The 16639-nt window shown below is 41.3% G+C and overlaps 1 protein-coding gene across 4 annotated transcripts in view; it reads left to right on the top strand.

Annotated features, from left to right (window-relative positions):
* Window positions 1-16639, top strand: part of ralgapa1 (Ral GTPase activating protein catalytic subunit alpha 1) — an 81057-nt gene that overhangs the window by 9349 nt on the left and 55069 nt on the right. For 3 of the 4 annotated variants that reach the window (XM_034674651.1, XM_034674649.1, XM_034674650.1), the window contains exons 8-21: window positions 13-151; window positions 273-481; window positions 622-945; window positions 1082-1261; window positions 2640-2711; window positions 2804-2952; window positions 3066-3189; window positions 3710-3856; window positions 3954-4044; window positions 4520-4684; window positions 9867-10070; window positions 15667-15791; window positions 15878-16112; window positions 16347-16535. In XM_034674651.1, coding sequence (XP_034530542.1) covers window positions 13-151; window positions 273-481; window positions 622-945; window positions 1082-1261; window positions 2640-2711; window positions 2804-2952; window positions 3066-3189; window positions 3710-3856; window positions 3954-4044; window positions 4520-4684; window positions 9867-10070; window positions 15667-15791; window positions 15878-16112; window positions 16347-16535 — 2353 coding nt within the window. Of the gene's footprint in view, window positions 1-12; window positions 152-272; window positions 482-621; window positions 946-1081; window positions 1262-2639; window positions 2712-2803; window positions 2953-3065; window positions 3190-3709; window positions 3857-3953; window positions 4045-4519; window positions 4685-9866; window positions 11694-15666; window positions 15792-15877; window positions 16113-16346; window positions 16536-16639 lie in introns of all 4 variants that reach the window. The other variant, XM_034674648.1, reaches the window with a different exon arrangement.

The following is a 16639-nucleotide window of genomic DNA, read 5'->3' on the forward strand; positions in this document are numbered from 1 at the left end:
TGTGTCCACCAGGCCAAATCTCTCGAGTGGCGTTGTAAAGAGAACCATGAGCGTGGCTTCAACTTCCTCTTCGGTCACTTTAGGAAGTTTTACCTTCCTCACATCTTCCCCAACTTTGCGATGGAAACCAGCCTGTACAGCCCTATACTGGGTCAGTTACAAAAGAGCTTCATATCTGCTGGATAAATCACCTTTCAGTCATTTTAAATCTACAGATCAGTAATGTGTTATTGTATCCAACAACACTTAAAGATTCTCCTCTCACCATGCAGATGTGCCTCCAATGCGCCCCAAGCCGTACTATAGTGTGGTGCGAAGGGAGCAAGAGGCTGGTGAACCACTGTACTGCACCAAGGAGAGCTTCCTCCAGGCCCGGGTCATCTTCATCCGCTGGCTGGTCTCCTTCTGGCTTGAGCCGCGACCCAACACACAAACACACATCCCAGGAACAGAGGGAGAGATCGTCCCAAAGAACATACAGGTATCACAGACAGAGGAGACAGTGTTCAAGTTTGTCTGACAACATGACAAAATGTAACATAGCAAAAATTTCCCTGCATCTTATTTTCTAAGTTTCTGTTCTCGTCTGATTGTACGACCATTGTTTGATCCTTACTCCAGCGAGCAGCAGCTGGACTGGCGGCTCGCTCTGTTGGCAGCTCAGACGACAGCGGTGGAGGTGGAATTCGGTCTGACAGCCACCTGGAAGGAAGTGGAGGCTCGTCTGGATCAGGTGGGGGCAGCATGGGGCTGATTGGGTGTCCAGGGACTGGGGTTGAGCCTGAACAAAGCCACTCAAACACTTCCACATTAACAGAGAGGGAGCCCAGCTCTTCCTCTCTCTGCTCCATGGATGAAGAGCAGCTGACAGACATGGAGGTGGTGAGGAGAGTACTCACGTGCTCCAGAACCAACGTCAACTTTATCACAGAGATCTTCAGACAGGTGAGGGAGAATATCTTTGTTATTGTTACCTCGATGTTATGTGCAGTCTTTGTGTGTTTCATAAAGTCTGTTCACACACTGACTACTCCAGAGGATGATTTAAGTTAGAAATATCTGTCTGTCTCCACCAACACAGGCATTCCTCCTGCCCATGTGTGAAGCTGCAGCTATGCGTAAAGTAGTGCGTGTTTACCAAGAGTGGATCTCCATGGAGGACAAGCCAGTATTTATGAAAGAGCCAGAGGAGGGCCCCTACCCTATAGCCTCAGGTGGCAGTCTGGATTCAGGCTCTCAGCATGGAGACAAGGATGACGAGGTGAGGGGTGACCTGAATAATTCAACCCTTTAAACGCTTTGATTAAAGGTAGAGCACATCAACAGATCTGTATAATGAGATTTACAATGTAAGCTCAGGTAGTCTGGCAGTGACGGCACTGTGATGCACAAATCTTTAACTTCAAGTTATCCATCAAATGAAAACAGAGTCCAGCTTGTTTCAGTGTATCTATCCTTGAAGTCAAACGTGTATCCAGCTCGTATGGAGCTATTCATCTAGTTGTCACACAGGTGGTCACTCCAGTTAAGATGCTGCCAGCGCTGGTAACCACACAGTCTTTTACAATGGACAGAGGAGGTTTTTAGCTTCCCTGTATTACACTGCCTTGAGTCTTTATCACCTTTGTCAGCTTGCAGCAGTCTGTTCTGTGGTTTGTGGTCACTTCAGGCCTCTGGTTGTAAAATGCATGGCAGCACTGGTGGGCCTGACTGCTTTGCAGTGTGCAGGCTACAGTTGTAACACGAAAACAAATGTATTTATTTAAACAAAAATGTAATCCTTGTTCTAGAAAATAAGTATCTGCTTTAAATTGGTCAAAATGATAATAATAATGATAATGTACTATGGGAGATCACCTTCACCATTATGATATGTTGATGCCCTGAAATCTCACATTTAAGTCATTGCATATAAATGTATGTATTTATAACTTTTATTATTGTTATTATTATTTGTATTATTATCATGTTCTTTTTTATCATAAGTATTATGACTATTAGCATTAGAATTGCAAGTTAAGTGTTTGCGTGTGTGTGTGTGTTTGTGTTTGTGGGTGGATGTGTGTGCGCCCTTCTTTTTAAATTTTTTAAATTTTATTTCTCTTTATTTTAATTAAATAATTCATTTTGTGCTTGTTCATTCTCTTTCTCCCTCAGTTTTGAACTGTCAATTATCCAATTGCTCCAATGATTATTCCTATTATTATTATTATTATTATTATTATTATTATTATTATTATTATCTCACAGCAGTCTCCTGAACTTTGTTGAAATGTCATCATCTTTCTACCGGTACACTTACTAGTAGTTTTGCTGCTGTTTCATGTCATGTGTTGTGTATAGCTTTGTTAATTGTCCTTTTGCTTATATGTTAGTCAGGAAAATCATTCAAGAAAAAATAATATAATAAAATAAAATCTATTTAAAAAAAAAAAAAAAGGTCAAAATTGTGTCCCATAATAGTCCCACAGGCGATGTTTGTTAAATGGAGCCACAGGTTCTGCCACAATGTAAAAATACTCTCAATAAATATATTTATTGTATCACTATCAGTACAGTTATCTGTATAAAGGAGAACCTACAACATCCTTCACTACTTAACTTTAACTCTGTGTGCATGTGTTTAATCTCTTCCTCAGGGAATGAACAAAGTGGTGGACAGTGAGTTGTTGGAGTACAGTGTTCATGCTGGAGTTCAGACTACACTGCAGGTATGATCGATACAAGGATATAATACCTCTGTTCCATAGTTGCAATATTTACTTTGTAATGTTATTTTACATTGACTGCTTCTTCTTCTCAGGTATTCATCACTCACTCCTCCAACGTTTTCCTTATTGAACCAGCCAACGACATCAAGATCCTTTTAGAGGAGCACGTCGACATGTGCAAGAGAGTCCTGAACATCTACCGCAGCCTTGTCATGCATGAGACAATGGACCAGAAGTCATGGTAATAAAACAAACTTGAAGACGTACTGACATCAGATACACAGCAAACCATCTGATTGACATCAAAGCGTCCATCTCATTAACTTGTATTGCTTGTGATGTATGTGTTTATAGGGAGCAGATCTTACTGGTTCTGCTGAGGGTGACAGAGTCAGTGATGAAGAGACCTCCATCCATCATGCCGCACGGCAAGAAGAGCACCACACTGTCAGGCAGACTGGCTGGACCTATCTTTCAGGTAAAATGCATAAACCATATGAAAGGTCAGATATTATGCGTAGGTGCCACACACACAGTTATGGAATCAATTATCCAAAGTGTTATCCATGATGTCGTAGGAGGAAAACCAACAGAATAATCTGCCATCATGAAAATGAATGAATACATTCAAACATTGGAGCAGTCATGATGAATAATTTATCTTCTCTGCCACAGTAGCACACTTTAAAAGCTGCTGCAGTTCATTAACAAACCTCAGGTGAATGTTATTTTCCTACACAATCCAACTAAAAGGCTCTGTACCATCAGAATGAATTATGCTAAAGCAAATGCTGGATATATGGCAGTGTTGTAATAAGGATTCTCAACTGTATGGTGCCTTCATCACTTGCCAAAAGTACAACAAGATGAGAAACACCTATTAGTTAATTTCTGTAAGACTTTATAGAGTTCAATTATGCACCCAGTTAACAGGATGTAGTGTAAATGTGTAGCTTAAACACAACCATCAATCCATCCTTTCATCCCCTGCTGTACAGACCCTGATAGTCGCCTGGATTAAGGGGAACCTAAACGTCTACATCAGCAGAGAACTGTGGGACGATCTCCTCTGTGTTCTCTCCTCTCTCACCTGCTGGGATGAACTGGTCACTGAGTGGTCTCTAACCATGGAGACTCTCACCAAGGTACACAACATTATTCTACTCAGCCAGGACTGTTATGTTGTTGCCACCTTCACCGGGATGATAAACTAAGTTTGAAAATTATGCCTTTGTGTTTTAGGTGTTGGCCAGGAACCTGTACAGTGTGGATCTAAACGAGCTGCCTCTGGACAAACTCAGTGAACAAAAGCAGAAGAAACATAAAGGAAAAGGTTGGTCCGTCTTGAGAGACACACATGTTTTGGTAGCCGTCATGTAAGATCAGATGATCCCCCTACCAGTTGATCTGATATAAAGGCATCTGTTTTAGCTATATATATATATGTGCACTAACATACTGTAGTTAAAACTGTTGTCCAGGTAAGTGTTTTGGCATTATCTCATGATCATTCCAGTGATCTCTGCATATGCTAGCAGTTGTTAACAAACAAACAAAGCAGGTACAGTTGGCAGCCCATGTAATTTAGGATTCATGTTTTGCTAATAATGCAAAAAACTATGGGCTGCACATTTTACATTTATAGCATTTGAGTTCTGGTACACGTTGGTACATACAGTATATCTACAGTACCATAGACCTTTTTCTTTGTACAGACCTCACGTAGTCTAGAGGTAACATGAGTCCTGAAGCGGGTAAATCTAGATGTGCTTCAGGAAATGATGTTCGTCTCCATCTATCTACCCCAGGTATAGGTGCAGAGGGCCAGCGGCAGATTGTGGATCGGTCCTTCTCTAAAGGCTGGAGCAGAGACCAACCCGGCCAAGCAGCAGCCATGAGGCAGCGCAGCGCCACCACCGCCGGCTCACCAGGCATCGAAAAGGCCAGGAGTATTGTCCGCCAGAAGACTGTAGGTCAGTATCCCTCCTTTAGATGACTCTATAAACCTAAGAAGAGGCGTTGAAGGGGAATGGAAACAGCTGAGGCCTGTCTTTCCTCATTGCACTTCAACCGGCTTGTTATTTCTCTCCTATCAGTTCTGTTTCATCTCATGTCCCCTCCTCTCCTCCAGCAGGAATATGTAGTCTATGCTAACTGTCAATCCTCATCCTTGGTGGAGCGTTGTTTACGACAGAAGAAGTTGTGATTAAAAACAAGTCAAACTATTGTAGTGTTGAAAATCAAACCTGATTGGGATATAAGGAAGAACTTAGAAGATAAAACTAACTCTACTGCTCAGATAAAAAAAACTATTTGTTATAAACTAGCTGTATTGGAAAATTCCTGTTCTGATTTGTCTTAATGCAATTAAGTATTTATAACGATGATGTTTGGAACAACTCTTAGAATGTCCTCAAACTGTTTTAAAACCACAAAATGAAACAGACTTTCTGAGAAAAGTAGCTTTCATGGGCCAGTAGTTTACATTTCATGAGGTTGAGTACCGCTTTTAGTCCTTCTGAAAGTTAACTCTACCATTGAGAAAAGCTTTGCATTTGATTTGCTTCTATATACAAACAGGGGAACATTTTTCAGTCTCCTGTTTGCTGTCGAGCTTTAAGTTGTAATGTGGAAAAAAAGACACTATAAAGGAAACTACAGAGCAGCTTATGGGGACAACCTTACATCTTCTTCAAAACATACATTTCCAGGACGAGTTAACTTTTTGAAATGAAGCCTTCATCTGCCACAATATTAATTTGTGTGTTTATTATTGTTTTTTATTTTGAAAGGCTAACAACACAAAACTTACAACACTTAGATCTTTGTAGTTATCCTTTTCCAGTCTTTTATATGTATATGCATAGAAAGTATGACCAAATAACCACTCAGTCCTGAAATGTTTCTGTCCTCCATCATCTTTCCAGGTAAATGCATCCATTTATGCTCTTGACTTTTAAACACATACATATACATTAATCTTCACCTCTTCAGTCAGTAATCAACACTCATTTTCCTACATACATCCCTTACACAAACCATCAAATATATAACTATTTACATAAGAACTAGGGGAGCTTACATTTAAGTTTTATACTCTAAGGAGGGGAAGGGTTAATACCTTGTTGGTGGAGTCAGACAAAATCTGCTCAAGCTGGGGTTTTAAATTGAATCCCCTTGTTCCAAATTTGATAAAATTTTTTCCTTGTGTATCCTCAAAGAGTAAGTAAATTTATCCATTTTAAATATTTCCAAAATGCTTCCAAACCAGTCATCCGCTGTTGGTGCTGCTGGTTTAAGCCACCTTCTGTTTTTTTTACTGGCTGCTAAAAGCAGTTGTGTGATGTTCTACCAGACAAGTCATGCACCAACACTTTCTCAGCATTTTTCAAGTTGTTTTTTTTTTACTTGAGGGAACCAACACTTACATTCTGAAACACATTTTCTGATGTTTCAACACAACACAAATGTAGAGTGAGCACACATGCTGGTAAATATTCTTGCAGGTTGCTGTTGCATTTTGGTGTTCATTTAAACTTATATATTGAGTGTATAGTGTCAATCTTAAAGTGATATGGCTAGCATTAATCGATGTAGATCACCTGCGTGTGGCCTTTAAAGGAGATTTCAGATGTACCAAGTGCAAAGCTGCCACCAGCCTCTCACTGTCTCACTGTTTCCTCCTGAGCTAACCCTGTCTCACTGCCCTCTTCACCTCCCCTGGTTTCCTCCTTTTATGCCCGCCCTGGGACCTTCTTCTTTTCTTCACTTCCCATGGTCTTTCCATGCTTTGTCCTTTTCTTTCTTTTTCAAATTGACCTTTATTCCGACCATATTTGCTTTTCTTTTATTCTCTCTTTCTCTACATTCTATCTTTCATTAGTTTTATTTCTTTCACTTTTCCACTCTCCCCTATAAATCCCCCTCTCTTTCCCACATTCCCTCACCTAACTTGTGCAATAATACCCTCTTCTCTCTTTTGATGTCTTTCCTTCGGTGGCATCTCTGCTTTCCTTTTCTGTCTCATACTCTTCCCCTTTATTCTTTCTATCTTCTATCTCTTCTTCCCCCCCTCTTCAGCCCTGCGTAGCTGTTCTACGGGGGACTCTCTGCTGTCCTCAGCCTTTATCCGCAGTGCTAAGAGTGCTCCTGCTCTGGCTCCGCCTCTTCCTGTCCTCCTTCACCACCACCACCACCACCCTTTACTACCCCCCCTTGCCGACCAGCTGGCAGGTACACACTCTTTGCACTACCTGTCTGCCTGCGTCACGACCTGCCTGCAAACTTGACTTCTGTGTTCCTCTGTCAGAGACTGTAACTTCTGCAGTGCATTTATTTCTGTCTATCGACTCCTTTCACTGTAATCACTGGAGCAACAGTTTGCATGTGGTCCATCAGAACTTCTACAACCTTCCCTTTCTGACCTGCTGCCTGAGTGGTGTGTGTATTTGAGAAACATTTGTGCATCAGATGAACCTTTCTCCTGAAGCTATGCAGTGAGGTCATCAGCATTGTTTGACATTTGCATGTGACAAATGGAAGATCAACACATGTTGAGCATCCACTGAGAGGACAATAGAAACATCTGTGCAGAGATTATTTTGATATTTCTGGACTTTTGCCTAATTTATGCCCCTGTTGCCGTCCAAATTCAGTTAAAATATGGACTGCAACAGGGCTTATGATTGAATATAATGTAGAGCTGGGCAATATTAAAAAGATGTTACCATGATAGTTTTTTCATATCAGTCGATATCAATAATATTTAATACAATTTAAATTTAAGGCAGATTTTTGCCCCTGAGTGATAGTATCTGGATTTAGTTTTCTGATAAACTTCTTGAATCCCTCATTTTTGACAGTTCTAACAGGAAGCAGGTCTTTTGTGTAAAATTAGATTTTTGTAAAGTTTTATTTTGTAGATTCTTATCTTTCTCAGGGTTGAGATAATTTGCATAATCAGATTTATTCACATCCTGAAAGTATATTAAGTTAATAGTTAACGCCAAGTCAGCACAGTGATAGACAAACGACCTTGCTTTGAGCTGAAGCCTACCGCCTACCTCTTACCCATCGACATGATTGGGTGTTCAATGTCGTCTTCTTCTTCTGTCTAATGTTGGGTGGCATTATCGTTACCGAATTATCGCCAAGCCCTAATATAAAGGCAACTTTTGATGGCAGCGACATGTTGATTGTCTTTCAATTTAGGATGAAAATATTCAAATATTTCTGCTATAGCTCAAATATTTGGTGCTACCTTAGAATTATGTGAGACAATGAAATATTGCCCACTTTTACTGTAGAATGTCCATCATTTGACTTCTTAAAAAATCTATGTATGTCTCTATCTTACATATATCAGCATGAAACTTAACCTACCTGGTTGCCTGTTTATAGCCTATTACAGTGTATTTTTTTTACATCTGAGTATCTGCCTGATTGCACACATGCACGTCCATCTATGAAACCTTTCACTACATTTTCAAGTAGTAGTTTTGATGATAATGAAAGCATTTATTTCTCCTTCATTTAAATGCCTTTCTTTTTGATCTACATATCCCCCATGTCCTGTGTTGTTTCAATAATTCCATCTTTTTCTCTGCATGGCATTTTATGAACTCTATACCTTCTTTACTGTAGACCATGTCGTGAGTTTGACTTATGAATATCCCTGGTTAGTTTTTTGTGTGTTTTCTTTAAAAAAACGTTGTGGTTATTATATTTAAATGAATACAGCTCTATGTACATAATATTTACAGACACACCATCCCAGTGAAACTTCCCAAACGGGCATAACAAATGTCATTCCAGATGGTCGAAGTTTCACCTGCAAAAGATTCATTTTTATTTTTTGATCTGAATGAAAATTGCTCCTCATATGAAAATCAATCAAGTAAGATTATTATGGTATGGCCTTCCTGTTTAGTTATGTCTTCTTGTCAGGTTATTGTTCACACTTATTTATTACCTGATGTCTGTTTCCACTAGGAAGACGTCAGCTGAATGTATCCTTAAAGTAGACATTTGAGCGAGAGCTGGATTTTTTTTTCATATTTAGTCAAAGATATGTCATGGTTAAACATGTTAGATGAGGTTTAAGATAACTGTCTCAGTCATCATGCATGCTGCTCTGATTTGAAAGTTATCTGTTCAAGTATGCTCAATTTTTCTTGCAAGGAGGTATAAACATAGAACACATTAAGACACCTGCACACAGATAATACAGTATGATACAGTCATATATTGATTATTAAAGTAGATCAGTTTGTTAGACCTGTTCTTGTTGGCTAGTTTGGTTAGTTTAAGGGAGGAGCTCAAATTCTCCATACATTACTTAATGTTTCAAGCCTTAGAAGTTGCTCTCTTGTAAATGTGTGTGACTGATCAGGCAGCTTGTCTAACTGGTCTCTTAAGTTTGAAAACACCTTCTCATTCAAGGGTTTGTATTTATTTTAATTATTTGAGGCACTGTAGATTAATACCAAAGACATCAAAACTATGAAAGAACATATATGGAATTATTTGATTAACAAAAAAGTGTTAAACAAAGTAGAATATGTTTTATATTTTAGATTCTGTAAAGTAGCCCCCTTTTTCCTTCATGACAGCTTTCCACACTTGGGATTCTCTCAGTCTGCTTCATGAAGTGGTCTCCTGGAATGGTTTCTCATTAACATGAGCTTTGTCAAGAGTTCATTTGTAGAATGACTTGCCTTCTTAATGTGTTTGAGACCATCAGTTGTGTTGTTCAGAGGTAGGGTTAGTACACATGGATAGCCCTATTTGACTACTGTTGTCATCCAGATTATGGCAAAACCAGATTATTTCATAGTTTTGATGTCTTCAGTATTAATCTACAATGTTGAAAATACTTAAAATAAATAAAGACCATTGAATGATAGTGTATGTTGCAGCCTGTTTTTGTTCACCCATTCAGAGATGATCAAACCCAGTCACAGCTGACTCCTGCTGCAGGTCACTTCAACCAGCAGCTCTCATTCAGGCTTATTGTGTACTATATAACTCTTTATGAGTCTTTTGCATTTGTGTTCATACTAAAGTGTGCATGTCTGTCAATGTTTTTCTTTGTATCTGTTTTCACGCATCTCTCACACTAACCTCATTCGCCGATCATCTCCCTTCAATCACCAGACCTGGAGGACCCGCCAATCACACTGACTTCCCGCGCCTCCCGGATGCGCCACTCATCTCAAAGCGACGACGCCCCTCCTACCTCATGTTCTGAGGTCTTCCAGGCAGTGGCTTGTGACCTGGATCCCCCTGCCCCATCCTCCCTCGCCAGGAGCAGCAGTGCCTCTGACATCATGGAGCCTTTCATCGCTGAGCGGGTCAAAGGTGAAGACCCCGAGAGGGATCCCAATTCAGTCACAGATCCCCCCCAGCACCACTCCGCAACTTCTTTCTCACCCACAGCCAACAGCCACGCAGTCCAACCACTCCCACACACCCCCACCTCACCCTCCCCCACCCCATTTACCTCTTCCAATGGTGTTATTTCCTCGTCTGCAGAGGGACAAGATGATGGTAGTGTTTATGATCAGTTCTGGCATCAGACCGGCTCTCGAAGCCGAGGTTCAAGTTCTGATTGGGTAAGCGACTGGGATTCTGCCTTCGCCTGCTCATCTGAAAAGGAAGTTGATGCAGAAGAAGGAGAAATCGGGGCTGGGACAGAGGAGGATGATTTATTCTCTTCTATCAGGGAGTACCTCACTCAAAAAGGAGTTGAGAAGAAGGAGGAGACAGGAGAGGGAGACAGCCCAAGTGTAGTTGTAGAGAACAGTGTAGTAACTCCATCAGTGCCTGTGCAAACAGGGATAGCAAGAACACAAATGGAGAACACAGGACAGGTAGGAGAGACAAAACAGGCGGTGAGAGAGGACAGACAGGTAAGTAAATCTGTGAGACACAGCAGTGTCGATTCAGCAGAGGACACCGAGGCAGATCAGCGGAGTATCTATGAGTGCCTGGAGCTGCAGTGTGAGTGGCCAAATGCAAAGGGAAGCGCCAGCCTAGAAAGAAACGCTGGGGAGAAAAAGGGAGGGGGAAATACAACAAAGGCTGCAGGATGGGAAGGGAAGAGTGATGTGTGGAGAGAACTAGGAGTAGAAAATCAGAACGATAAAGAAAGGTCAAGTGTAATTAAACAAGACCCAAACTCCTTAGAATCAAGCACTGAAACAAGTAAAACTCAACAAACTTCAGACCCGAGTAAGGCCAAGGTGTCCCGAGGCTCCAAGAAGCATCATTTGGGGGGTGTTCATGTCAGCTTTAGACCCTCGACTGAGTCAGTCCAGTTTCACAACCCCCTGGAAAGTAAAGAGGCTCACTGGAAAGCCAGACTTCGCCGCCTCAGTCACTTCCACACTCACAGCCACTCAGCTGGGGAAAGGCCTGGGACCGGAGCTGGGACAGGGTCAGGGGCGAAAGCAGGTACAGGGGTTACAGGTAAGTTTGTCTCAGTGGCTGGGATTGGCCATAGAGCAGGGGCTCATGAGAAGCTAGTTTCTGGGACTGTTATGGATAGCAGCGGGGCAGGGAACACCACTCACACTGGAGGCCTGGAAAACAGGGCTGAGACTGAGGGGCACAGGGACAAGCATCATTCAGGGTCCAGTGTGGGATCCAACTCAGGATCTGAGAGTCACTCAGAGCTGTCCTCTGGCGTCACGTCAGGGGTGCGCGGGCGTTTGGGGCGTTCTGCCTTGCGATCTCGAGCCTCTCGCTCGAGATCCCAGGAGCCCGGCAGCACTTCCTCCAGACACCACCAGGGGGCTCTCCTTGGTGGCGTTTATAAGAGTGTGGTTCACGCTCTGTCCTCAAAGCCCCGGCCCAGAGGTCAGGGATCATCCCAAGGCTCGTCTCCACAGAGGCAGGGCCGGGCAGCTATGGGCGATGCTTCACTAAGAGACCTCTACTCCCATGTCCTGGGCTACTTTGGAAGAAAGACGACCCAGCCAGGTGAGGATCGCAACAAACGAAGTGCTCACAGAGGACACAACAGATACAACTCCAACTTTGGAAAGAAAGATACTCACCAATACACAAACACCAGCAACTCTCTTTTCCTTTTTGGCTGTTTTAACTGGTTTGTTATGATGGAATGATTTTTTTTTTGGCTGACACTCATCATCTTGCTGCTGGACTGAAATTCAAACTCCCTGTTGATGTGTTTCTCTTGAACGAAGCCCCTCCTCCAGCCTGCCTCCTCTCAAGGATTCCCCTCCTCCTCCTCCTCCTCCCATACCTATCTACCTGTTCCTTCAACTCGGACATCCCCTCCCTCTTCCTCCTCTCCTCTTTCATCTAAGGGCTTTGGGATTTTAACCTTCTCTCCCCCTTACCCTCTTCACCGCCTCTTCCTCCCTCTCCTCGATGTTGCATGCCGCCTCCTGGTACATCCTTCGCCTCCCTGGACTCCAGCCCCTCTTCGACTACACAGGAAGAGAGAAAGTACAACAAGTGACGAGATTAAAGAGAAATAGAAAACACTTGGAGTTACATAAAACCTCATAGGAAGCCTCAGAGAGTTATTACTTTTATTTCTCTCGTGTTTAGAAGAGCAAACGCGTTCCTTCATTATGATGTAGCTGTAAAAACATTGCTGTAGTTCATTTTTAGACCACTAGAGGGCAGAATAAGACCTTGTGTTATGAAGGAAATACTGATAATAACAGAATAAGCATGACATTTTATGAATAAGAGCAATCTTTAATGGTTCTTTGCCTTGTACACTGCCACATAATTATATTTTACATGATTTGTGTATTTGAACTAGCAACACCCTTATAATAATATTTTAAACTCAAGGCCTCCCGACTGCACATCTGGTTTTTATGTATTATGTAATGAGACTCACATGATCGTAAAAAAACAGCGATTATCACCTGAATCTGTCTTGATGTGGAGGTACTGTTGCACCCCCACCCTCCGCCTCCTCCTTCACCTCCTCCTCCTCCTCTGCCCAAATCCAGGAGTCATCTTAAAGTTGATTCCTTAATCAGGTCTGTTGCTGGCCAGCTTGTTCCTCATGGTCTTCACCATATTGACAGCAATACAGCACTATATACAACATTATACAATCCTCTGCTCCTCAGTGCAGACTTCAACTACATGTTATGTGTTTTGACTTTCTGGTTGTCTGTCCGTTTAACCCCCTAAACTCTGACTGCTGTCCTTCTAACACAGTGTAACCTTATCTTTATTATTTATTATTTTTAAAGGGTTAAATTCGTTTTTAATATAGAGAATATATTAATGAAATATACAAAACTTTACTAATTCCATTTACCCTTTTCCAGTTAACACAGTTTAACTTTAATTCTTTATATGGTGCTATAAGAAAGACAAACAATGAAGACATGCTCCCAGTTCTTTGTCCCGTCTTTACTGCAATCTGAATGGAAAGAGATCATCTTTCAAGCAACGTGTTGTACAACATTTTAAAAATGGGGCACTGGTGGCCTAGTGGTCAAAGCGCGCCCACATACAGAGGCTATAGTCCTCGTCACAGAGGTCACCGGTTTGAATCTCGTCCGCAACCATGTCCTGCATGTCCTCCCCCACTCTCTGCTCCCCACACTTCCTGTCTCTCTTTCGCTGTCTTATCATCGGGGCCCAAAAAAGCCAAAAAATATAACTTCAAGAAATAGCTAAAAAATGTCTGCTAATGTACAGGGTTCCCACACACTATGTAAAATAAGGTGAATTGATTAATATAGAAAAACGTGTTCAAACTTTTTGTCTTTAAAGACTTTTGCTAGTATCTTTTTTTCGTCCGATTTAACCTTAAAAAATAGCCAAATATTAGATTTGTCAAAACATTTGAGTGAGTCGGTGATGTTGAAATATATCAATCAATCAATCAATCAATCAAGCTTTATTTATATAGCACCTTTCATACATACAAGTCAAATGCAATCCAAAGTGCTTTAAAGTGATTGAAAAACAAGAAAGTAGCAGAAATAAAATGATGGCAAGACATATTAAAAAATAGATATGGATTTTAAAATAGAGACTAATGCACACTGACAACAATAAAATATGTGTAATTAGAAATAAGTTAAAGCATCAAATTGATAATAAGAATATAAATAGTTAAAATAAATACATTTAAAAAGGGGTAAGGATAAGAGTTGAAAATAAAATGAAGGATAAGAATGTCAATAAAACTGAGGAGATAAAAAAAGGAATGAATAAATAAACAAAAATAAAATAAACTGTTAAAATTAGTAAAACAATAAAGCATCATTTCAATGAATATTACAGTAAAAAGTAAGTAAGAAAGCGTATGAAAGCAGCGATATATATAAGAATTTAAAGACATGCAGTATTTTTTTTTAGAGCTATATTTTGGGCTTCTTTTGCCTTTATTGACAGGAAAGCTGAAAAGAGACAGGAAATGTGGGGAGTAGAGAGTGGGGGAAGACACGCAGCAAATAATCGACCGGCCGGGAGTCGAGCTAGCAACCTCTGCGACGAGGACTGAAGCCTCTATACATGGGGTGCTTAGACCACTAGGCCACCAGCGCCCCAGGTTACTGTTATTTTCGAGTGTTGCAAGAAATAACTACAAGTTTATGAAGCACCAGGAATAGTCTTTTGGAGGATCAGCATTGCATACTATCCCAGGGTTTGTGCAGTCCAGTTGTAAAGTCCTTTGAGCCTCTTAGAGGGTAAACCTTGCTGTATAAGAGTCTTGTGTTACCTGTTGTTTCAGTGATGGCATGGCAAATAACCATTACAGATTAATAGGCTAGCTGTAGATGCTGCCCTTTAATGGAAATTAACATCCAGGCTTAAAAACAATGTATAAATAACACACTAATGTTCACAGTAATATTAGATGTTGATAACTATTTGAATTTTGGTTGTGTTTAATTTGTTTGCTGCTACCTACAGTCCTCTCTTTCATCACCAACAGAAGTTCTGATTCTTTTGATACAAAGAAAGTTTTTGTGCTGACTTCAGTTTTGTCAAAGTTTCAGCTTGTTTCACATCCCTACATTCAGGACACCATCAGACCTTAGTGATGTAAGATTGCACCTGCAGGGCGATGCAGTTTAAACACAGCTTGTATTGTTCTGTTGTACTGTCCAGCACTTTTAAACTTTCCTCAGCTAGGTGGCAGCAAAGTGAAGCCCTTACTCTTGTGTTCATCATCAGGTTTATTGATTCATCCTCAGCCCCGGCACCGAGCTCTACTCATAATCTGCCACAGCTTCAGGATTCAAAGACTAGAGAGGCAGCACATGTGATTCCATCTTTGAGACGCTCTCTGCTCTCAAAGTTCACACAACCACACTGACCGCTGTCATTGCTACCTAACTGCAACATAACTCGTAGAAATAGAACTGCACTAATAAAGGCCTCTGACATGCTGCCTGTTTGGACTAAACAAGGCGATACTGGCTCTCTCGTGCATGGTGTGAATTAACTCCTGCATTGCTTCTCTGGTGGGTTTGCCTGCTGTGTTGTGGCTTTTTTTAACAATAGGTCTTTTTCTAACCTCAGGGTCCTTCAGTACACACACATCAGGACTATTCTCACTGATCAGAGAGAGAAGCTCTAGTTGTAGCATTTTGATAGAATTCAAACAGACTACATAAAAAATAAATGTTACAATATCCCTAAAAGACTGATTCAGATAATCAACTTCATGGACCATCAGAAAGTCAGACCTAGTCGTGCCATCTTAGGAGCTTGTCAGACTTTGTACTTCATTTGTGTGTCTATGAATCTGTGACCGTCGGTGTGTGTTTGTCATTTCTCTCTTGATATGCATCATCTCACCTCCTCGCAGGTGTGTCTGTGTGTGTATCTCTGAATCTTCATCTTTCCACAACTTGTCTGTCTGTGTTTGTTTGTGTGTCTGTGTGTGTGTGCTCTCAAACTTTGGCCGTCTTCTTATATCTGCCTCTCCGTCTGTTTCTAGTCAACAAAGAAGAGGTGGTGCAAAAGGCCCGTCCAGTCTCGAGTGACGTCGGAAGCACCAATCCAAACTTCTCAGACCTCATGGATGAGTTCATTCAGGAGAGGCTGAGGGCCAAAGGGACAGCGGTGAGAACAACAGACACTCACTGTTTCATAATTAACATTTGAGCTTCATAGAAGCTGACATTTAAATGGAGCTTTCTTTGACTCAGGGCCGTCGTGGCAGCAGCCCGGGAAGTCTTGAGATTCCCAGAGACCTGCCGGAGCTGTTGGAGGCAGGTCAGAGTCCCGGATCACGGCCTTCGGATGATCACCGTCCTATCGATGATCCAGGAGTTCCCTCTGAATGGACGTCACCAGCAAGCGCTAGTGGTTCTGATGTTGTTAGCTCTGACAGCCAATCAGACTCCTTTAATGCCTTTCAGTACTCCACCTGCAAGTTTGACAGTAAGGAACAAAAATGGAAAACAAAAAATAAAGCGCCTATATTTAAAATCCTAGAATTTGCACGAAAAGTTAGAACAACTTCTTGGGATGGCATATTAATATTAAAAGCCTCTAGCTAAACAAATAAATGGCATTATGTTTTTAATTTAACTTTGTCATGAACTTGGACTCTGTAATTTGTTATTTGCTATGATATGGAAACATCATAATGCCTGACCCTTTTTGTTGTTGCAGATTTTACTTTCAATTCAGAAGCATGTGCAGGAAGCTCTGGGTCAGGAGGAGGAGGAGGACGAGGCAGCTCTCTGGACCAGGACAGCCTGGGAGGAGGCGTGGCCTGTGAAGAACAGGAAGTAGCAAGTTTGACAACACTTCACCTTGACTCAGAGACCAGCAGCCTCAGCCACACTGTGACTGTCACTGGTATGTTCATTACAGAAAGATCTCTTTAGTTACTTTGGTGGATAATGAATATATTTACAAACCTATTGCCAAAGTATAATGTTTTGTGCTACAGATCATTCAGA

This window comes from Notolabrus celidotus, chromosome 22 (genome assembly GCF_009762535.1).
Source record: "Notolabrus celidotus isolate fNotCel1 chromosome 22, fNotCel1.pri, whole genome shotgun sequence".
NCBI lineage: Eukaryota > Metazoa > Chordata > Actinopteri > Labriformes > Labridae > Notolabrus > Notolabrus celidotus.